This window comes from Henckelia pumila, chromosome 2 (genome assembly GCF_033568475.1).
Source record: "Henckelia pumila isolate YLH828 chromosome 2, ASM3356847v2, whole genome shotgun sequence".
Taxonomy (NCBI): Eukaryota; Viridiplantae; Streptophyta; class Magnoliopsida; order Lamiales; family Gesneriaceae; genus Henckelia; species Henckelia pumila.
The window spans coordinates 159,945,375-159,969,169 of record NC_133121.1 but is presented as its reverse complement, the minus strand read 5'-3'; the positions used below and the strand labels follow the sequence as shown (position 1 = coordinate 159,969,169).

Here is a 23,795-nt window from a genome sequence, read left to right as displayed (position 1 = left end):
TCTAATTATATATATTTCCCCCGTCTCGACTATATACGACACCCTTTTTTTTCCCAGACATGTATTATATTTAATAATAATTTTATATTATTTTATTATATATCTGTATTAAGTATATTTTAAAAATTGTGTAACTATTTTTTGAATAAATTAAATATAGGGTAAATGATTTAAAAATCCCTACCAACCCTTAAAAATTTATCTTAACTTCCTAACCATAATTTTTTTTATTTCAACTCCCTAGTGGTCCTCATTTTTGAATTAAATATTATTTAGTAACTAATCCTTTGTACGTGGCATTGTTAACCTATCGAACCAGTCCCGGCCATGTAAGACTATCAGTTACGCAAGGTTTCCAGCCGATATACTCTGAATTAGGGTCCAACATGCTTCCGTAAGATGAATTATATTCAAATAACTCTTTGACCAAAATGTCGTCGGGTCATACCTGCCGAGTTTTACGAAGTGCTCCTCACACTCCAACCACGCAGTCGCAACAGATGGTTTCTGCACAAGCTCCTTCAACGACACCCAGCACAGCCTTAATTCGTTTTCTACCTTAAGGCGTATGATATATAAATTTAATTATAAAATATGAGCATGAAAGAACAAGAGGCTTTAAAGAAATTATTCAGACATAATATTATTACATAAATCAACTCCTTTGAAGAGGAGAAGACAACTTGTTTAGCTACTTATAGTAGCTTTGTTCTTGAAATACATGAAAGAAAACTTAATACAATAGAAAGAGAAATATTACAACAATTTATTTGTAAGAAAACTGAAGGGAATGATCGATATCTTCAGCTTCCTTGAACGCTTGTATTTATAGCTGAGGTTCCACTCGTTTCACCGAGAAACTTCAGGAAATCTTACAGCTATCTTTTATTTCTTTATGCCATTATTGATGACATCTTTTACTAGTGGAGGAGACAGCTGTCTTGTATTTTTTATGTCATTATTGATGGCATCTTTTACTAGTGGAGGAATCATATGCCTGCCACTTTCTTTTGCCTTTATTCTCCTCACATGCCTGCTTTATTGTTGTCGGGGTATCTTTTGCTTTTGAAGTAGGCCCCTGTGAAAACGCATCTTTGGTGGTCCTTGTCCACCTTTTCTTGTCTCGGAAAAATCTTTTCGATCCGTTCGAGGTCTGAAGTTTTTTCCGAATTCTGGCTCCTTCTGGTTGGGACACTCTGGGCAGATGTCCTCTGACCATCTTCCAATATGAGCCATGTTACAAAATTTTTGACGAGTCTCTTTACTCCCCGGCAGCTTGTTGTTCCATAAAAAGTTTCTCTTCTTTTCGAAGAGTTCTTCCGCAAAAGCCGTAGTTTTTCCTGTCATTGTGTTTAACAGGAATGATCCGTTCACAGAATTCTGATAAAATTTGAACGAAAACTTGACCTTGTCCATCTCGGTGAGACAAACCCAAATACCCCATGCCCTTCTGGTTGAGATTTCATTTTCTCCAAAAGTGGACACTAATGGTATTTCCTCAGGAATAGGGTCCTTAATGAATCTTTGATTATTCATATCAGGTCTCCTTAGCTTGATGAAATGAAAGGGTTCATGTGATCCTTTCCCTGTTGGTTCTGGAGCTGCACTAAAGAAATATAATTCAAGCACATCTCCTCTAGACAAATGGTCGTTATTTGCCCATGTTTCTTGGACTGCTTCCTGGATCCATTTGGGTAACTGTGATATCTCCGGGAAGCTTGGTGACGTTGTATAAACTGAGGCCAAGGCTCCAAATTCATACCAAAGCTTTACATCCTTAGGATTGACATTGTTTTTTAGCCATACCCTTGGATATATCCCTGCAACATCAACCCTGCAAGTGTTAGGGTTAATTTCACTTCTTGTACTTAATTTCTCCCACCTCTGTTGATAAACCTGAAATGGAGAAATAATAGCTGAATTAGTATCGATCTTAGATTTGCCCTTGTTAGTGTTGGGCCTAAGATTGATCTCTTCCTATTTTACCTCAGAGGCGGAGGGTTGACTTGATGAGGAATCCTCATCAATTGTTGCTTCATCTAGATCATCAAAAGCTGATGATAGATTAGCACTTGTTTCTTGAGTTTTAGCTTCCTCAACATCTTGTTTTCCAATCGGTGGTTGTATTTCTTGTTTTTGTAAAACCAATGGTTTTAGCATATCTTGTTTATGAGAAACCAATGGTTTCTCTATGGCCTTCACAATTGGCCCTTGAATAGCAGCCCATAGTTGTGTTTGAGCTTGCATACACCCTGTAATTCGATTAGATACTTTGATCCGATCAGCTTGTTGTAACCTGCCAGCCATTTCAGCATTAATGGCTAACTGGTTGAGCTCGGTTTGAAGCAACCCAAGGTGTTCCCTGAGATGCCTCTGCATTTTCATGATGGAATCCACGTCACTGCCTTCCATCTCTTGTTAAGAAATCTGCAAGAATATTTTCATGAGATTTAATAATAACAATATCAAAAATATAATTTTGACATAATGCTTGCCATCTTAATAACTTAGCTTTCTCAGGTTTAGATTCAATCTTATTTTTTAAGAAAGCTTTTACCTGGGTATTATCAACCTTTAGCATGAATTTTTTAGCAAGTAAAAATAATGGCCATTTTTCGAAAGCCCTTTTAACTGCATAAAATTCTTTTTCGTTGATATGCCATCTGATGGCCTCTGATTCTGAAAAAAGACCGCTACAGTATCTGCATGGTATTTCTCCATCCGGAGTGATCTTGGTAAGGACTGCTGCCCACCAATCGTCACTAGCATCCGTAAATAAAACCAGATCATCTTCATCTTTGGGTATAGCCATTTTTGGGAGATTCTTACATATCTCCTTTAATTGGTTTACCCCTTGAGTATGGTCTTCGGTCCATATAAACCTAGCATCCTTTTTTAACAAAGGATTGAACACTTTTCTGTACATTGCTAGGTTGTTAATGAATATCCCTGCGAAATTAACTACTCCAAGAAAACTCTGGAGTTTTTTTATGTCTTTGAGTTTATCTGGAAAATTCTTTACCTTTTCCACAATATGGGGTTGTAGAATTATTCCAGTTTCATCAATCTCAATACCAAGGAATTCAATTTTCCTTGTTGCTATGACTGCTTTCTTTTCAGATAAGACCAGTCCTTCTTGTTTACAAATTTTAGAGAAAATCTCTAAGTGTTTAACGTGTTCGTCTATATTTTTTGATGCTATAAGAATATCATCAATATAAACAAACATAAAGTTGAAATAATCTTTAAAAAGGTTATCCATCTTTCTTTGAAATATCTGGGGTGCATTAGCCAATCCCATAGGCATAACTTCCCAAATATAGTGTCCTTGTGGAGTAGAGAAGGCTGTGAATTTTTTACTGCCTTCTTCCATTCGAATCTGGTAAAATCCAGATTTACAATCAAATTTTGAGAACACTCTAGCATTTCGTACACAGCTAATTAGGTGTTCTCTACTCGGTATGAAGTACCCATCAAACTCCAGGATTTTACTAGTTAATAACTAACCTGGGTTTCCCTCTTTTTATTTCATCATGATTTCTGACCAGAAACCCTGGGCTGCTATATGGTGAAACTCCTTCTTTGATTAGACCAAGGTCCAAATGTTCCTTGATAATTATTCTCATATCCCTTTGATCTGTTATGTTCATCGGGATAGGCTTATATCTGACGAATTCATACTCTTTGCCTTCCTTTAGAGTAAGACTAACTTTGAGTTGATTTCTATCCCACCATGCCAAAGGATGCTCGTTGTAACTTTTTTTTAGCCTCTTTTTGACATCTTCAAGGGATACCTTATTTTCTAACTCTATATCTCTGTGATTTAGAGTCACCTTGAGAAGCTCCATATCCTCTGTTTGGAGTTCTTGTTCTGTTGTTATTTTCAACATGGTTTCTCTAAACCTTCTTGGATCTTTCATTTTTGGGTGAAAAAGTTGTCCTTTATCACCACGCTGGCTGCGAAATATTATCGGCAATTGTCGATAAAAAGCAACTTTGAGTCTTTGAACGATAATTTTATGATCACAAATTGTAGTGAACATAAGTCTTCTTGACTCATTATCTTGTGTGTACTTCTTAAACATTTGTAATAGGTTATTTCCTAATAGGATATCAGCTCCTGTATCATGGAAATAGATTGGTGGTGTCTTTACCTTGTACCAAGGTATTTGACCTGCTCCTCCCATGAGGATTTCTGCTTGTTTTATTCATTTTCAAAGAATTAAAATTCTTCTAAAGAAATCCCGTCCAGCAATTTTTGGCAATTATTCTTCACATTCTTCAGGGAAGACTCCTCTTTTTGCTGTACAAATTCTTGCTCCCGAGTCAATATAAGCTGCAAAGTATTCAACCTTATATTGTTTATACAACATTCCTATTGGAATGTATATGGAGAAAGGACTTCTTGTCATTTTTTAAAGGGATTACTAAATGGCCCTGCCATTTTTAACAGACTGTGTTGCAACTCAGTAATCCGATTAAGACTTTTCACCTTTAGTTTTCCTAAGGCTTCAGAAGGTAGAGTATGGTTACTTCTTTCTACTTCTTCGATGCGTCCTAGTAAATCATGTTCATGACTTACTAATTTCAATAGTTGTTTCTTCCTCTGTTTGTAAACAGAGTTTTCGAATCTGTTTAAGGGATTGTCCCTTATCCAATTCTCTTGGTTTTCCATCTAGTAGAAGTTTTATTGAATCCTCCAAGTCTTCTATTTTGCCATAAACTCTATTCCTTTTTCAAGGCGTTTCCATGGTTTATGGTCCTCCAAAAATTCTAGGCCAAGAATGAGCTGATCCATCTCTTTTCTTGGAATTCCACAGATTTGAACTTCCAATTCTCCAATATTTATCACTCCTTGGTAAGTTCCTTTTTCTTGTTGTTCCAAATAGTAAATCGAGTTACAAGGGAACTGATTCCGATGACTTGCAATTTCGAATACTATTTTCACTTCTTTCCATCCTTCTGGAGATCTAAGTTTTCCTATTATAGAAAACTCCTTTTTTCTGTTGGAATTTCTTGAATAGGAGATTTGTCCCATCTCCTACTTGTCATTCGGTCTCTTTGGAAAGATAACCTTCGGGTTCTATTTTAAGGTCTCTGTATAAAACAGGTCTGTCTTGAATTTGAATGTTTGTTTCCTAGATTAAAGGAAACTCGATTCTTTCCGGGTATATTGCATGAGCAACTTTCCCAAATATCTCTGGAATTTCAATGAACTCATTTCTAATAAATAATTCAGAATGGTGAGTATTAGAAAGAGCATATGAAATTTGATATGTAATAGAATATGGCCTATTACCTTCCTTCATTAGTCTTTTTTCCTTGAAGTTTTGATGCAACGTCAAGGCTCGACTAAAATCTCTATCAGCTAAATTGTAGGCTATTCTTGGATAAATAACTCCCACAATTTTTTCTGCGCACAAATTTCCTGAGATAGTTCCTAGAACCGCATCTTGTATATTCCCCATTCTTTTATCGCATACTACGATATCTATGGGTGAATCTATTCCTTCTTTAAAAGTAGCTTTGATCATAATCTGGATTGCTCCAATATGAATCCAAGACATTGTCTTTGCTACTTCTGCTTTTAATTTCTGTAATTTCTCTCGAATTTCTTCAAAGGGAATCAACTGCATCTCAATTTGATTACTGGTTAATTCCATAAGAATCGTTATTTCCCTTCTGGATACCTTATAAATCAAATTATGTCTTCTTTGTTTTAGCCCTAGGTTTCCTAAAACTCTTTCAACTTGTCCTGCCGAAAATCCTTGGTACTTCTGTAGTGTTGGATTTTCTCTCATAATCCTTTGAACCATATTATGAGATATCGTGGTTTGACTAAAGAACCCAGCCAAACTTTCATGTGTTTAATGTCGAAAGACCTCCTCTTTACTCTGATTCTGATTCATCCTCAGAAACTTCTTGAATAAATAATATCTCTTCTTCTTATATGCTTTCATATGAGGGGATATCCTCAAATTGATATACTTGGACTAGATCTTGAAAGAAAACCGCATCATCCATATCTGGTGTTGCTTCAAAGAGTTTGACTCCTTTTTTCTCGTTTTCTGGACAATTTGTAGATATATGTCCTTTTGCTCCACATGTCCAGCAGTTGCAATCCTTGAAACTTTCACTTGCCCTTGTATAAGTTCTTCTGAAAGTTCTTCTTGATGGTGTTTTTCCCCTACTTTGTGATGAGCCTGTTGCTGGGGACGTTCTTGTAGGTCAACTTCTTCTACCTGATCTATAGGATCTGGCTTTTTGTTTGGACCAAAATGTTCTTGGTTTCCAAGAACTCTTCATTCTTTTATTATAGGGATTATTTCTGAATTTTTTTCTTTTAAATCCCTGTGTTCTATTTCCAATGATCGTTGGAAGATCATTTTCTCTACAACACAAATGTGTACGCTTATCTATACCCCTTATTTTCTTGTAGTTCTTTTGTAATGCTGCCATATGGCACCATTCTGCCAATTTTCCTTTCAAAAAGGACGCGGGTCTTGCCAATGTATCAAGATTACCTGGAACGTATTCTTTAATCAGCATTTCTCTCCAGGGACTTGGCATTTTTGCAAAAAATAGCTAAATAGCTACATTTTTCTCGACCCCCGAATTCCATCTGTATTTAGTGAATAACATAATGTATTCATCAACTAAACAGATATCATGTAACTCGAGGCTATACAGAGCTTGAGTATATCTTCTCTTTTTCTCTGTATCTTGATTATTGAAATACTCTACCCCTATGAATTGTGCTTTAAATAGGGTGGCCATTCTTTCTCCAATCTCGCTGAGGGATTCTCCTGCTAAGATTGATTCCTTCGTATCTGACATAGTCATCTCCCATGCGATCTTGACAGATCCCATTAGACTCATTTCTAGAATTTTAATGAATCCTTTTTTATTGAGATCTAATGTCCCTGCTGCAATTCTCATAGCTGACGTCCAATCATCTATAAGATCTTCTCTGTTTTTGAAGTCCAAAACATCAAGGTTTAACATAACCCCATAAGGATGTATCGGGTCTAAAACAATTTTTACATAAGGAGTTTGATGTAGTGGTATTTTACTCCTTCTTGATCTGGTTCCTGCTGGATGTGAATTTTCTCCCACATGGAACTCACTATGTGGTTCTTCTGTTTTTACCACATATCTTGGGGGATTTCCCATGGGTTGTTCACCCTCAGGGGAATTCATTTTTAGATCTACAACTTTGAGATTCGCAAAAGAATCCGCAAGATCTTGTAGATCCTCGAGATTTAATCTTTCCAAAGTAGTCATCAGATAGTGTTTTTCTCTGATACTGCTTTTATAAGATTAATCATCATTTCATCATTAGTTAAAGGTTTTTGAACCCTTTTGGTTTTACCTTTCTGATGTAACAAAGGTTCGGTACCAAATGAGAGTGGTAACCTTTCTCCTGTATTTCCTTTTCTAGAACCAGAAGTATGTTCTAGGTTTAGGATTTTATTTTGAAAATCCTTTAGAGTTCCAAGAATTTCTTCTTGTTTCTTAAGGATTTCTTCAATTTGTCGAGGTATTTCATACAACTGATTGTTGTAATATTGTACCGTCTTTTGAATTTCTCTAAGATCTCCGGAGAGTTTAGAGGAATCTGGGGTAATCTCTAAAAATTTAGAGTTAAAAATTATTTTTCTTTATCTCTTCAAATTTGAGAGCATTAGTCGCAACCTGTTGTAAGTAATCTATTGTGAATAGATTAACTTGTTTATAGGATTTCGTATGAATAAAATCCTCTTGATTCAAACCTTCGTTTGAAGTCATCTTTTTGTAAAATTTTCTCCTCAACAAAGAAAAACATGAATTAACGAATAATATTATGTCTGAATAATTAACCTAAAGCTTTGATACCATTTTTTCGCATAATTTTTTATACTGCAAATGAGCACAAAATCTCCAGATTCAAGCATAAAACCTTTACAAGTTAAGCTTATAACCTATAGATTTCAAGCATAAATTAGCATAAATCTAGCACAAGAATTAAATATTAAAATATTCAAGTTTGGTGGTCCTAGGGAGTTATAGTAAAGAATCTTTTGCCTAGGGAGTTCTAATAAAGTTAGGAAGGATATTAGGAATTTTAGGACAATTCACTCTTAAATATATATTAAACAAATTTTTTTATATAATTTACTTTTCCAATAATTTTTCTTTATTTGGTTGAGAAATACAGGACTATATAATTATATAATCGAATAGGAAGGAGTATTACTTTTTATTTATTCTCAAATTTGAAGTGCCAAAAAATTGTTGAATATTTCTCCGACATCCTATGCGTCAAGACTCATTCGATGGTGCAGTGGAGATATCACTTCCATTACAAATCCGATGGCTGAAAAGGGGTTGTATATGTTTTTTCACCATGGAATACACGTCGAATCATTTACATCAATGATGAGATAATGTCAAGTTAAACCCATGAGAGGGGCAGGACTTGCAAGTGCTCGATCCTCGTTCTCCATAGGATTTCAGCATTCGCCCAGGGAAAAACTTGCCAAAGGAAACACATAATTACTTGGTGGATGAGATTGATTCATATGCTACGTAGCCAAGCATGGAGATTCCAACCCAGGAAACTGCCCTATGTCGTGCCCAATGATTGGTTCGAAATTGCTGTGCAACCCTACAGCAAAATCATCAGGGCATGTTCCACCACTTTGGAAGTAATCCGCAATCTGCATGAAAGTCCCAAAACTTGGATCATCATATGAATAAATTAGCACCGACTGAAAAAGCATTGTGCAGAAAAAAGAAACGATGAACCAGAAAATTAAAAGACTTGCATGATTAGCTAGAGCCATGCCACTTAAGGCAGCAGCTTCTATGCTCGATCCCAGTAGCCAATCACCGCATATGCCAGCTCTTCCATGTGGATCAAAGATGCAGGGGATGCCAGGAGAATTAGTGGGAAGAGCAGCGCCCCTGTAAAATAGTAAAACATCTTGCTTCAAAATGTTGCAAAAACAAAACAAAGCTGCTGCTGGTTTAGGTAAAGTAGGGTGTTCGAATTATGCTTCAGTTTTGACATATTTGTGATGCAGTATCGACAACAGCAGATCCATTTTCATATGCACGCCCGTTTCAATATATGCTAAACAAAATGTACTCCATTATGGATACGCAGAAAACTAAATAGATAAAAAAATACTCAAATTGGTCATTGCCAACGGTGGAGAGCTCAAAATTTAGGTCTGCCATATCTTGAGAAACAAACAGGAACAGACATGAAATGCAGAAATCATTATTCACATGCATGCATGCTTGCATACCATAACTGTAATCGACTATAGAAAGGCCTTTTAAGCGAGCTTTTCTGCAGTCCTAATGCATTCTCAAGGCCTTCAAGCATGAGTTCCTTCACCTTTTCTGCTGTAGCAGAAGGAATACTTTCCTGACGAGCAAATATAGACAACATTCACTTTCCAGCAACAAAAATGGAATCATGAGGAAGTTTTTGAGAGAGAGAGAGAGAGAGAGAGAGAGAGAGAATAAGAAAGTCGCAGGTAACAACTTGGAAATGCCATGGGCTTTACATTTTCCATTTGTATTTCTTAGCTCATCCACTCATGAACTGACTAATTAATGCAAGTGCTTTATTGAAACTGACTTTCCAGCACTGTTAAGGTTCTTTGAGAGTATGAGTTGCCTTAATGAATGAGAATAGCATCCATGAAATCTAAGGTTCAATAACCTTGCTCAGGAAACTGGATTACACAACACCTTTAAAGTTGCCGGCTGCCAGAATATTCCAATATCAACATTGTGGACCTCACTGACTTGAGCCCCTAGGTTTCAACACAGTAAGAAAAGATTCAAAAGAACAACAAACGTGTTCCTTTGTGATCATGTTTGTATAATTTCAAACAAATTGAAATTTTGATCTACAGTAATTAGGTTCCAATTTGATGGTCAGGAAGGCCAGATTATTCCTGAAATTTGTAGCCAGATGCGGCCTTTTTGAACGCAGAGTCATTAATGTAAAATTTTTCTTTTTAAAAAAAAATTTCATATGGGACTGAACTAAGGTTGACATGTTTATTTACTCCAAACACAGCTAGTTAATTCACAAGGAAACTGTCCGATGCTGTATCTTCAGATCGGTTTTCTCGTATACCCTAAATCTTACACCACCACCCCTCCAAGAAATCTAAGTTATGTCATGAACCAAAACATCAACAGTTTGGTCAATATTCGACCATGTGGAAAACAATCACGAGGCGAAGGCAAGAAAGAATTTGACGGACCTGTGGAACTTTGTTTTGCTTTCCAAATGCTGCTGTGCTCAAAATGGTCCAACAGTGAGGGCCAGAGCTTTCTGGACCTAAAAGTTTCTTCGTATTATTTGCAATCCAAGAGACAGAATCAACACCTGTGACAAAGGCTCCTTCAAAAGTAATTGCTTGCTCAACGGAGGAGACAGGGAGGGGATCCCCAAACGCAGCGAGAAGGGCCCATATTGAACTCAAAGAAAGTCTCTGCATAAATGAATTGATGAATGTTAAATAAGAGGAAGATTGATCATCAGGGGGCAAATTAACCTCAGGAAGGAGTTGAGTAAAGTGGCTCCAAATACCTTCATTTGTCTTGCAATTAGAGGTAAGCCTGATGCAGCAAGCAAGCGATTTGCACATTTTCCTGGAGTTTCGCATGGCAAATGGATGAAGATGCACAACCAGTTAATCATATGTTTTATATCAAATTCATCAATGTCTGCTGCTCAAAGGAAACTCAGGGAAAAAACAAATTCATTTAGGCAAATATAAAAGTTTCAAGGATATCCATTGTTTTTCTCATTTAAGTAAAAGGTGAAGTAATTTGATTCAAAAATTTTACTATATCTTAGCAGTTATTTAAATTAATTGTGGATGCCTTAGGTATCGTCAAAGTGGAACCATCCGACAAGTTAAGGTATTGGCAACCCAGGAAACTGTCACTTGACCGTAAAAATGTGACTTTTGATGAGAAAGTAAATATCATTCTGGGACTTAATTGATAGTAGGAGCAGTCACATATGATATGATAGACAACGAACATCTCGTTTAACCTATCTGGCATAGATAAGAACCAATGCACATCAACGAAACAAAAACGCTGCAGCAAAAATTCATATTTAAACCAAATACTTGATTATAAACCTTTAACATAACAACTATTAAAGGAGAAACAGAATTTTGGAGTAACACAGAATTAGTTTGGCAAGTTCCTCTTTAATAAAGAACTGTGCCAACAGCCCACATGCTTCAACAGTTTAATTATGTGTAATCCTGTTCTTTGATGGAATGGCTTCTGTACAGAAGTTAAATCAAAGTATTCCAGCTAAAACAGAGAATATATCATGGAAGAGTACTGAGATACTTGCCATTATGTGCAATAACGATGGCATCAAAGTGTCCACAAGGCTTCCCCTTCTCGCTCAAGTGCCACATCCCATTATATGGCTCCAGTTTACTTACCCAGCAAGGACGCACCACATTCACCATAGAAGTCTACACCATGCCAAGTTTTACTCATAACATAAACTTCAAATTATATAAATGAGGGTTTCAACAACTTAAAGGAAGCTCAAGGTGACAAACACAACTTCCATTTTTTTCGATGCTAACTTCAACAATTGAAGTACCTTCAATTTTTTAACCTCATACCAACATTATTTGACTTGTTTCTGCAAAAATGGAAATGAAAAAAATGATAAAAGGCAAGGAAATAAAGCTACTGACAAGATTTAGGTACTCTGAAGTGAAGCTTTTAAAAAATTACACAAGTACTTTTTAGCCTAATGCTTAAAAAATCTTTGTGACATTTATAATACAATATATATCCGTTTGGTAGGGTATATTATTAATCTTTGTATAACTTATCTTATCCAATCTCGCGTTCTTCTTGTCATATTATTTATCCATCTGTTAATAATTTATTTTACATCAATCAAACCATTAATTATTTATCTTACATCAATCAAATCATTGAATTTAAATTACTATATTATCTCTTATAAATAATATTATTCATATTTTATTTATTGTTAAAAGGACGAAATTGTAATTTCTCATTTATATATAAAATTTAATCAATCAAATCAAATAAACTATAATCTATCAATCAAATCAAATAGTATATTAACAATCATTTCTTATTTATTTTTTATTGCATTATATTACGTATGTATTATTTATCTCATCACTCAATCAACGATATCTCAATGGTTTACAAAATGAAGCATCTCTGAAATTTAAATGTTAGCTAATATCAAGTTCCCTAAAAAGTTTGGGGTTGCCTTGTGAATATATTTTCGACGATTTTGGCTTCAAGAATTATTTTCACATAAGAGTTCAGAATGATGGCTTATTTAGAGATGCTGAACAACAATGAAATAAAAATAACAGGCTTACTACATAAAAACTGAGATAAAAATACTAAGAAATCACTAAGAAAAGTAAATGAACCAACTCCTATTTAAATGAGAAATAGAAAAGCATAAGGCAAAAGATAAGGTTACAAACTGCCACAAGTAGATTAGCATTGAAATTAGAGTCTTAGACGAATTAGCTCGTACCTTTTAAACTATCATTGCATTCTGATCGATCTGTTTTAAAAAAATTGATTCACCACTTCATTTTCCCATTCTGTGCACCCCACAACTTTTAAAACCTTAAGCTTCTCATTGTGAAACTAGAGTGACTTAATGGTAATGTTATCGGTAATTTTAATTGGCTCGTTCTGATATTTTTGGACTGTGAATTTTATTATATCTGAATAGTGTTTTTTTATCATTTTGGACTGTTGATGTAGTTTGAATGTTTGATATTTCTCTTTTGGATAATGATGAGCTTGATCATGGGATATTTCAAGAACATTTTTTTAGATTTGGGAAGGCTTATCTTGATCTATCATCTCTCTTATGTTTTCTGGTTAGAGATGAACATATACTGCAAAATTGTCCAGGATAGTGCCGCAAATTTTCATAACTGTCACTGATAATGATGAATTGCATGCGAGATTTGGCTGATTATCTGAAGATTTCGAGAAGATATGCGCAGGCTAATTACTATATTATTCTGAGTATCAGTTGTTAGACACGACTTTGAAGAAGAAAAAGCAAAATGTTCATTCCGTGTCGCTACAACTAAACGACAAGTTTCTGTCAGCATCATTTTATTCTTTCTGAGTTTGAGAGTTTCAATTGTTAAGTGGAGCACACACACATGACAAATACGAAGTTTAGTGATTCATTCATCGGAAGAGGAAGGTGACGTTTTCGAGAAAGAACAATCCGCATTACCGAAAGGAGTTCGATTGAGGTGAAGTTGAAGATGAGTTGTGTTGCCAAGTTAAGTCTATTGAAACGTGTTCATCATAAAGTTATCATTAGAAAAGAGGGAGTCTTTTAGTTTTGATGAAGTCCTTGTGTGATGGTAGCATTCTTTTTGCTTTAATGGACTTGCTTTATACCTAGGTGTCACCTCATAGACTAAAATTCTGGTGCTCTCGTGTTCTTTATTTTGTTATTCAAGCACATAATGAACAACGATATTAAAAAGTCATTAATACTACAAGGTAACACACTTTCAAGTGCCACTATGCATAAGAGAGTCTTTCAACAACTATGTGGCCATGATAATAGCCAGTTTTGTGAAGTTCTTAACCAATCAATCAAGCAAAAATAAAAGGTATACTATAGCAAAGGACTAGGTAATTTAAGAAATGTGCACCTGTGACAGTATGTAGTCTGCAAGAGGACGCATTCCATTGGTACCGATATATCTAGGGGGCATGGAAGGAAGTTGAACAAAATGGCCACCAGATTCAAGCTCTCCAACTGTACCATGCCATTGACGAACAAGGCCTTCTTTTGACCAGCCATCAACCATCTCGGCAAACTTCGGGTCAGTAACCGTGAAGAATTGAGCAGCATGATCAAATATTAAAGGATCAGGGTCGATGATTCTAGTTCCCATTCTTCCTCCAAACCCATGCATTCCCTAATGTAGCTAACGGGATGAGAAACTTCATAAACTTGCTGACAACCTCTTACTCGTTAAAAAGCTAAACATAAAACAGGAAACACTTTGACCAAGTTAATACAAATGATAAAACGGGACAAATACAAATAAAGACCACTGAGATTTCGAACAAAATGGCACTGTTTAATGTTAATGCTATATTATTTAGAGCTTCTCTCATTACTGAACATCATTTTTAACAACGCTTCCTCTTTCAAATTTTTGAGTAACCTAATTTATCCGGTCCTCATCTAACTCTATCCACTATTTCTTGACTGTTTTTCCATTTTTACACTCTTCAGCTCCTCTCGTCTCCTCAACCACAATAGTTTTCCCCTCCGCGAATTAAATAACGTCAAACAGTCACTAAACATTAAAACGAATTCTTGCAATTTACATACCGTGTCAAACACAGTGGACTTTATTCCTCTCTTTTCCAAGTAAAGAGCACAAACAATACCCGACATTCCACCTCCGATAATCCCAACAACTGGGTCGCTCGAAACCAGAGTCCCGAACTCAACCTGCTCCTGGGTAAAGCTTTTCTTGATAACAGACCTCCTGGAGGCTCCATGTAAGCCCTTCTTCCTCTGAGCCGCAGAGGGATTGTTAATGGGTTGTTGGGCTTCCCTACTACTGTATCTATCGATCTTGCATTGGATGTAAATCTGTGGGATGATGCGTTTGGGTTTGGTTGAAATGAAATGGGGATGAGCGTGTATAGGAAGGAGGGTGAGAGTCCGAGCAACGAGTGACATCGATTCTAGTTTACAAGATGGAATTGGAAGCAGAATGAGAGATTACACCACTCCAGGAGGAGAATCAAATATACTCCCTCTCCTCTCCCGAGCTTATTAGATTATTTTTTTTAAAAAAAGATTTTATTATCATATTTTATTTTTCTATATTATTTTTATATTTTTATATTTAATATTTACAATGAATTTAAAACTTTTTTAAAAAAAAAGAACTTGTAATTTTTAGATTAATTAAAAAATTCTCCAAATTTCTAAAAGGGAAAACACAAAATTCAAACTTATAATTATTAGCATAAGAGTAATTAATCAACCAACTAAGAAAATTCTCAACCACCCAAGAAAAAAGTGTATGAGAAGAAACAACATGTAGGGACCTCGAGTTGCTAATCTCATCTTAGAGCAAGTAACGATTAAATAACAATTAATCATCAATTAAAAGAATACTCAAACCAAGAACTAAATTTTTTTTTTAAAGGGCACCTCACTCGATCGGTTAAATTTACCGATCGAGCGAGCAAGAAATGCAAAGTCTCGGGTTTGAGCAAAACTTGGCCTCACTCGATCGGTGAAATTCAACCGATCGAGCGGCCTTCAAGATTTTAAATTTTTGTTTGAAAACTACAGGCCTCGCTCGATCGGTGAAATTCAACCGATCGAGCGGCCTCTCTGCCCAGAAAAACATCAGAAATTCTTTTGCTGTCAAGTCTGAAAATCCAGTCCAAAATCATCCAAAATCAACTCAAATCATGGTTTAAAGAATCTGGAACATGCATATATACATATATGAAGTTTCAAACATAAATCTATGCGTTTATTACATCAAACGAATATTTAAAAAGACATTAAACTATAAGCTACATAAAGTCTCAAACATGTGCTTCAAGTTCTAAATTTATCCTAACAAGTTTGATGTTATTCAGCTATCATACTTCAGCTAAAACCCGAGTCCACACTCGCTAAATCTCACTCCCGAGCTATCAAGGTCGTCTCTGACTAGCTTCTGCCCCATCTGTTGTTATGCACACATACAAAACAAAACAACAGCCAAAAACTTTCGATGAGAATACAATCTCAGTATAATCAACATATATATGTGTAACATAAATCATATAAACTCTAACATTTCATCTCGAGAATAGAGTAATCAACGCATAAATATATACATAATTGATTCATATAACGTCATTGTCATCAAGATTCGTATCCGATCTTGACATGAATATCCATCTATCGTAGTCGTCTGACTCAAAAATAAGGTTCATCAAACCTTGGCAAGAATCAATTCGTATAACATATCATCTCATATCAAATAAAGATCCACTACCTGTGATGGATCGACAAAATCAATCATAAAACGATAAATAAGTATGTGATTTGACGGAATAACTCAAGAAGCATCATTCTCGAGTTTCAAATTCCTGAAACTCGATGTTGTCTTATACCTTTCTCGTTCTTGTCGATTCTCTAGGCTTCAAATCTGAAACATAACAATAAGAACAAGTAGATCAAACTCTATTCAACTTCATCAATCAAACTTCATTCACTCTTCACAATCAAATCACTTCAAACCTTGACTTCTTCTTCTTCGGTTCAAATTCAAAGTTCTTGAGTCGTTAGCATTCAATACCAATCTGAAATTGAAGAATACAAATGCTACAACATCACAACATCTCAAAGAACATCTCAGCTTAATCCTAGGCTATCAAAATGGTCTCAAATCATAAACCAACAGCGTAGCGATTGAAAATCGGTAACCGACATAATATCGAAACCAATATCAACTTCGAATCAATTCATATCATTAACAAGCCATCAAACTCAGCATAACCATCTGCTATATAAGTTCAAATACATGGTGGAATAATCACAAGTTCATACAACAATCAATCCTCGATCCAGTTTCAATATCGGAATGTATAAAAGCTGAAGAATACATACATATCATTAAATTATGATCTCTACCAGATTTCAATCTTCAAAACATGCCAAAATAATTAAAGACTTACACCAGATCGAAGCCCTCATCACAAGGATTTCGGAACTATATTCGGAATTAAATTCGAACAATCGGATCAAAAGACATGTGACTTTGAAATTCAAGAAAATCAAATGCAAAGAGAAGGTCTCGGCTTCTGCTCCATTTTTCTGAATTGAATATGAGTTTCACACGTATACATGCTGAATAATCCTTAAACATTTGGATAAATTCAGCTCATTTGCAATTTATCCCCTAAAAACTTCACAAATTGCAATTCAGTCCTCAGCCCTCTTTTTAATTCAATTTCAATCCTAAATAATTTAAGAATATTAGAATTTAAATCACAACTCTAAATATTCCCAAATTAAATATACTCGGATTAAAACTAAATAAGTTCGGATTAAATCAAATAATCCTGGGCCTTACATTTCTCCCCCACTAAGACATGAGTTCGTCCTCGAATTCATAAGCAATCTAGATATGCAGTCTGTATACACATAAGAATAAAGAATAACAGAAAACTGAATAAGAACTCACATCAGTGGAATAGATGGGGAAATCTCTGGTTCATGTCTTCTTCAACTTCCCATGTAGCCTCTTCAACTCCATGCCGATTCCACTTAATCTTCACCAATGAAATGGTCTTGTTTCGGAGTTTTTTTTTCCTTTCTATCAAGTATCTAAATCGGCTGTTCAAAGTAGCTAAGAGTTTCATCTAATTCAGCTTCATCAGGTTGCAAGATATGAGATTCATCATGTTGATACTTTAAAAGCATCGAGACATGAAATACATCGTGGATACCTGATAAAGATGTAGGAAGAGCGATTCGATAAGCAAGATTGCCTATCTTCTCGAGTATCTCATACGGCCCAATAAATCGTGGAGATAACTTTTCTCGCTTGCCAAATCGGACTGTGCCCCTGAACAGTGAAATTTTCAAGAACACTCTATCTTCCTGTTCAAAACATAACGGCCGTCGTCGAATATTCGCATATCTGGATTGTCTATGTTGCGCTATTCTCATTCTCTGCTGAATCAACTTTACCTTCTCAGTCATCTGTCTGGTCATATCTGTTCCCAATTCAGGTATCTCTGACACATCATCCCAATACAGTGGTGATCGACACTTCTTTCCATACAGTGCTTTGAATGGAGCCATCTCTATACTAGTTTAATAACTTTTGTTATAAGAGAACTCCACCAATGGTAATGAATCTTGCCATGTAGTACAAAAATCCAGTATTACAGCTCTAAGCATATCCTCAAGAGTCTGAATAGTTCGTTCAGATTTTCCGTCAGTTTGAGGATGATAAGCGATACTCAAATGTAAATACGTACCTAAAGCTTGCTGTAGGCTATGCCAAAAGTGCGAAGTAAATCTAGGATCTCGATCAGATACAATCAAATTTGGCACAACATGTAATCGTACTACTTCTCGAACATATAAATCTGCCATCTGATCATGACGATAAGTCATTTGATATGGAATAAAACATGCAGATTTCGTCAACTTGTTAATGATCACCCAAATAGCATCGCATCCTCGGGATGATCGTGGCAATTTTGTCATAAAATCCATGGAAATGTGGTCCCATTTCCATTCAGGAACAGAAAAACTGTGTAATAAGCCACCTGGTTTCTTCCTCTCAGCCTTCACATGTTGGCAATTTAGGCATTTTGATACAAATTCAGTCACATCAGACTTCATTTGTTTCCACCAATACTGATTTTTCAGATCATTATACATTTTTTTGCCTCCAGGATGTACACTGAATCGACTACAATGGGCTTCTTTCAAGATATTCTGTCTCAAATCTGAAAGATTGGGAACAACAATTTGGTTATTCACATACAAAATACCATCACTACTGACCTTATACTCGGATTTATGCCCTGATCTAATCATTTCTATCGACTTCTGAACACTTAAGTCTGATTTCTGCGCTTCTTTAATTTGACTCAACAATTCAGGCTCAGCACAGATAGCACAAATTCTCATTGGTTTTCTATCAAATATTAATCCAGAAATACAGCAATCTTTAATCAAATTAGATACACCTATAGTAGACAAGGATAAAGCACATACCTTCCTACTTAGGGCATCTGCTGCTGCATTTGACTTTCCTGGATAATATTTGATTTCACAATCGAAGTCTTTCAATAAATCAAGTCATCTTCTTTGTCTCATGTTCAGCTCAGATTGCGAAAACAGATACTTCAAACTCTTATGATCAGAAAATATTTCGAACTTCTCACCGTAAAGATAATGTCGCCAAATCTTCAATGCAAAGACGATAGCTGCCAATTCAAGATCATGAATTGGATATCTGACTTCATGTGGTTCATAGTTTTGAGAAGCATAAGCAACAACATTCCCTTTCTTCATCAAAACACAACCCAAACCTTGGTGAGAAGCATCACAATACACAACAAAATCACCAGTACCTGAAGGGATTGTCAAGACTGGTGCTGTAGTCAATCTTTTCTTTAGCTCAAGAAAACTAACTTCACAAGATTCAGACCAAACAAACGGTGCATTCTTCTGTGTGAGCTGAGTAATAGGCTTTGCAATAGACGAGAAATCTTTGATAAATCGACGGTAATAACCTGCTAAGCCCATAAAACTTTGAATTTCTGGCACAGATGTCGGTCTCTGCCAACTGATCACTGCTTCAACTTTTCTTGGATAAACTGAAATACCATCTCCTGAAATAATATGACAAAGAAAAATGACTTTTTGCAACCAAAATTCACATTTTGACAACTTGGCATACAATTTCTCTTCTCATAAAGTTCTCAACATAGTTCTGAGGTGTTCAGCTTGATCACACAGATTCTTAGAGTAAATCAAAATATCATCGATAAAGATAATCACAAAGTCATCTAGATACTTTTGAAATACTCTATTCAGCAATCACATAAATACTGTTGGTGCATTCATTAAACCAAAAGGCATGACTATGAATTCATAATGGCCATACCTGGTTCTAAATGCAGTCTTAGGGATATCCTCATCTCTTACCCTCAGTTGATGATAACCAGATCGTAAATCAATTTTCGAATATACCGACGAACCCTGCAATTGATCAAATAAATCATCTATACGAGGTAAAGGATATCGATTCTTTACCGTTGCTTTATTCAATTTCCGGTAGTCAATAGATAATCTCATTAATCTGTCCTTCTTCCTAACAAACAAAACCGGAGTTCCCCAAGGAGAGACACTCGGTCTAATGTATCCTTTGGCTAAAAGATCTTCAAGTTGTTCTTTCAGTTCTTTCAATTTAATTGGTGCCATACGGTAAGGTGATTTCGATATTGGTTGTGTACCTGGCATCAATTCTATGTTGAAGTCTACCTCTCGAAACGGAGGCAATCCCGGAATCTCGTTAGGTAAAATATCAGCGAACTCACTAACCACTGGCAAATCAGCCAATTTCGGGCTAGGTTTCAATACATCAACTGCATAAATCAGAAATTCTTCTGCCCCTTTCTGCAATAAATCAGTCATAGAAAGAACAGATATCAAAAGAATTCTGGCTCGTGAACCCTAACCATAAAACTTCCATTCGGATGCCATCTCCGGTCTGAACCTCACAATCTTCTGAAAGCAATAAACTGTAGCCCTGTACTTGGTTAATGTGTCTATGCCGATAATACTATCAAAATCAGACAAACCAAGCACAATACAGTCCAATTCAATCTCATTACCCTCATACTGTAGCATACAAATTCTAACAGATTTCACTGATACAATAATTCGTCCCAAAGGTGAAGAAATGGATACTACAGTAGCTAATGACTCAACAGAAAATTCATGTAATGCAACAAATTGCTCAGATGTAAATGTGTGTGATGCACTAGTATCAAATAACACATAAGCAGGATAACCATAAATAGAGCAGTTACCTGCAATCACATCATCAGGTGCAGCTTGTGCTTGCTCTTCAGTCAGTGCAAACACTCGAGCTTGTTGTCTTGGAGGTTGATTCACTGTCTGATCTCCTCCTCCTGCTCTACCCTGTGCTGCTAGTTGTGGTTGAAACGAATGCACAGAGGATCCTTGTCTCCCAGCTTGTGCTATTAGTCTAGACGATCTCGGACTCTGTGCACTTCTAGAACCATGCTGTGGGCAAATGCGTGCAAAATGACCTGTCTGATTACAAATATGATAGCTTCCAAACACTCCTCGACATTGCTCACTAGTGTGACGACCCCCACACTTGGTACAGTAAACATCAGATCTCTGTCCAGCTCTAGACTGTCGGGATCCACTTGAACTAGAAGAGCTACCTCCTGATCGTTTAAACTGTTTCCCTTTTTCCTTAAAGAAATTTTTCTTACCACTACTTCTACCTCCTGCATCAAATCGAGGTGGTGGTGGCATTTGTGGCTGCTCTTGTGGTTGTTTCACCAGCTGTGGCACAAACTGTACTCCTCGTTGCCTCAATATCCCTGCTTCAGCTCCTTTTGTGTGATTAAGAGCATCGACAAAGTTGTTTGGTCGTCCCGCATTCACTAGAGTGAACACTTCTAGATTCAGCCCGTTTATAAATTGATCAGCTTGAGCTTCATCACTTGCAGCAATATGCGGAGCGAACTTTAGTAGGCTAGTGAACTTTGCAACATATTCTTCAATATTTAATTGCCCTTGTTGCAAACTTGAAAATTCTGCTCCCTTGTCCTTGCGATAAGAAATAGGAAAGAACCGTTGATAGAAAGCAGTTTTAAATACAGACCATGTGATAACTGTACCTCGGTTTTCAAACGCTCTCTTCGTCGCTATCCACCAATTCTTTGAAAGGCCATGTAGTTGATGAATCACAAGTCTGACTCGTCGGTCGTCTGTATAATCAAGGGATTCAAATAACTGCTCGATATACTCTAGCCAATTCTCACAATCAACAGCGTTCTCAGTTCCTTGTAATGTTGGCGGTTTAAAGGACTGAAATCATTTCAACAGTGTTTCCATGGGAGTTGCAGTTGCACTCATGGTATCAGCAGAAGTACTACCCTGTCCTAGTTCAGGTGCTGTCACTGGTACCTGTGGCACTGTCTGTGCAGCATTAGTCTGCTCTGGCTCATTCACTGCCAATGTCTGTCGAGGATCGGTACTTGACGGGGAGGTATATCTAATAATCAAACAGATTAGTGCACAATTCAATATATCATATACACAATTCTGTCTTAGTCACTCCTCTGATTAGAACTTTCATGCATCGTCAAGAGATCGAGTTCGGATTCATACTCATTCAATACATGCGACTACTCAATTCAGATATTCGGATATCTTGTAAGTCGGAAAACTATAGAGCATACTCTTACCATGTAATCACATAATCATGCAATAATAAAAGGGGACAACAGTAAAACATATACCATGCGAGAATGCAATCAGTAAATAAAGCAATCAATAAGGACTCGATCTACCCGCTCATCTATTCTCAGTACGAGAAACTTATGCTTTAATAACACCTGTTGTAGGGACTTCGGGTTGCTAATCTCATCTTAGAGCAAGTAAAGATTAATTAACAATTAATTATAAATTAAAAGAATACTCAAACCAAGAACTAAATTTTTTTTTAAAAGGGCACCTCACTCGATCGGTTAAATCCTATCGATCGAGCGAGCAAGAAATGCAAAGTCTCGGGTTTGAGCAAAACTTGGCCTCGCTGGATCGGTGAAATTCAACCGATCGAGCGGCCTTCAAGATTTTAAATTTCTGTTTGAAAACTACAGGCCTCGCTCGATCGGTGAAATTCAACCGATCGAGCGGCCTCTCTGCACAGAAAAACATCAGAAATTCTTTTGCTGTCAAGTCTGAAAATCCAGTCCAAAATCATTCAAAACCAACTCAAATCATGGTTTAACAAATCTGAAACATGCATATATACATACATAAAGTTTCAAACATAAATCCATGCGTTTATTACATCAAACGGACATTAAACTATAAGCTACATAAAGTCTCAAACATGTGCTTCAAGTTCTAAATTTATCCTAACAAGTTTGATGTTATTCAGCTATCATACTTCAGCTAAAACCCGAGTCCACACTCGCTAAATCTCGCTCCCGAGCTATCAAGTTCGTCTCTGACTAGCTCCTACCCCATCTGTTGTTATGCACACATACAAAACAAAACAACAGCCGGAAACGTCCGATGAGAATACAATCTCAGTATAATCAACATATATATGCGTAACATAAATCATATCAACTCTAACATTTCATCTCGAGAATAGAGTAATCAATGCATAAATATATACAGAATTGATTCATATAACGTCATTGCCATCAAGATTCGTATCCGATCTTAACATGGATATCCATCTATCGTAGTCGTCTGACTCAAAAATATGGTTCATCAAACCTTGGCAAGAATCAATTCGTATAACATATCATCTCATATCAAATAAATATCCACTACCTGTCATGGATCGACAACATCAATCATAAAACGATAAACAAGTATGTGATTTGACGGAATAACTCAAGAAGCGTCATTCTCGAGTTTCAAATTCCTGACACTCGATGTTATCTTATACCTTTCTCGTTCTTGTTGATTATCTAGGCTTCAAATATGAAACATAACAATAAGAACAAGTAGATCAAACTCTATTCAACTTCATCAATCAAAACTTCATTCACTCTTCACAATCAAATCACTTCAAACCTTGACTTCTTCTTCTTCGGTTCAAATTCAAAGTTCTTGAGTTGTTAGCCTTCAATACCAATCTGAAATTGAAGAATACAGATGCTACAACATCACAACATCTCAAAGAACATCTCAGCTCAATCCTAGGCTATCAAAAAGGTCTCAAATCATAAACCAACAGCGTAGCGATTGAAAATCGGTAACCGACATAATATCGACACCAATATCAACTTCGAATCAATTCATATCATTAACAAGCCATCAAACTCAGCATAACCATCTACTATATAAGTCGAAATACATGCTGGAATAATCACAAGTTCATACAACAATCAATCCTCGATCCAGTTTCAATACCGAAATGTATAAAAGCTGAAGA

General features: G+C 36.1%; 1 protein-coding gene across 1 annotated transcript; it reads right to left on the bottom strand.

Moving 5' to 3' along the window:
• Positions 1 to 8,237: 8,237 nt before the first annotated feature.
• On the bottom strand, positions 8,238 to 14,846 carry LOC140882286 (uncharacterized). Its single transcript, XM_073288206.1, has 8 exons — positions 14,426 to 14,846; positions 13,734 to 14,003; positions 11,384 to 11,510; positions 10,598 to 10,659; positions 10,269 to 10,499; positions 9,294 to 9,415; positions 8,808 to 8,946; positions 8,238 to 8,699 (listed from the first exon to the last, which is right to left on the bottom strand). The coding sequence occupies exons 1-8, from the start codon at positions 14,780 to 14,782 to the stop codon at positions 8,565 to 8,567; spliced, it is 1,443 nt and encodes a 480-aa protein (XP_073144307.1). The 5' UTR covers positions 14,783 to 14,846; the 3' UTR covers positions 8,238 to 8,564.
• Positions 14,847 to 23,795: the final 8,949 nt, after the last annotated feature.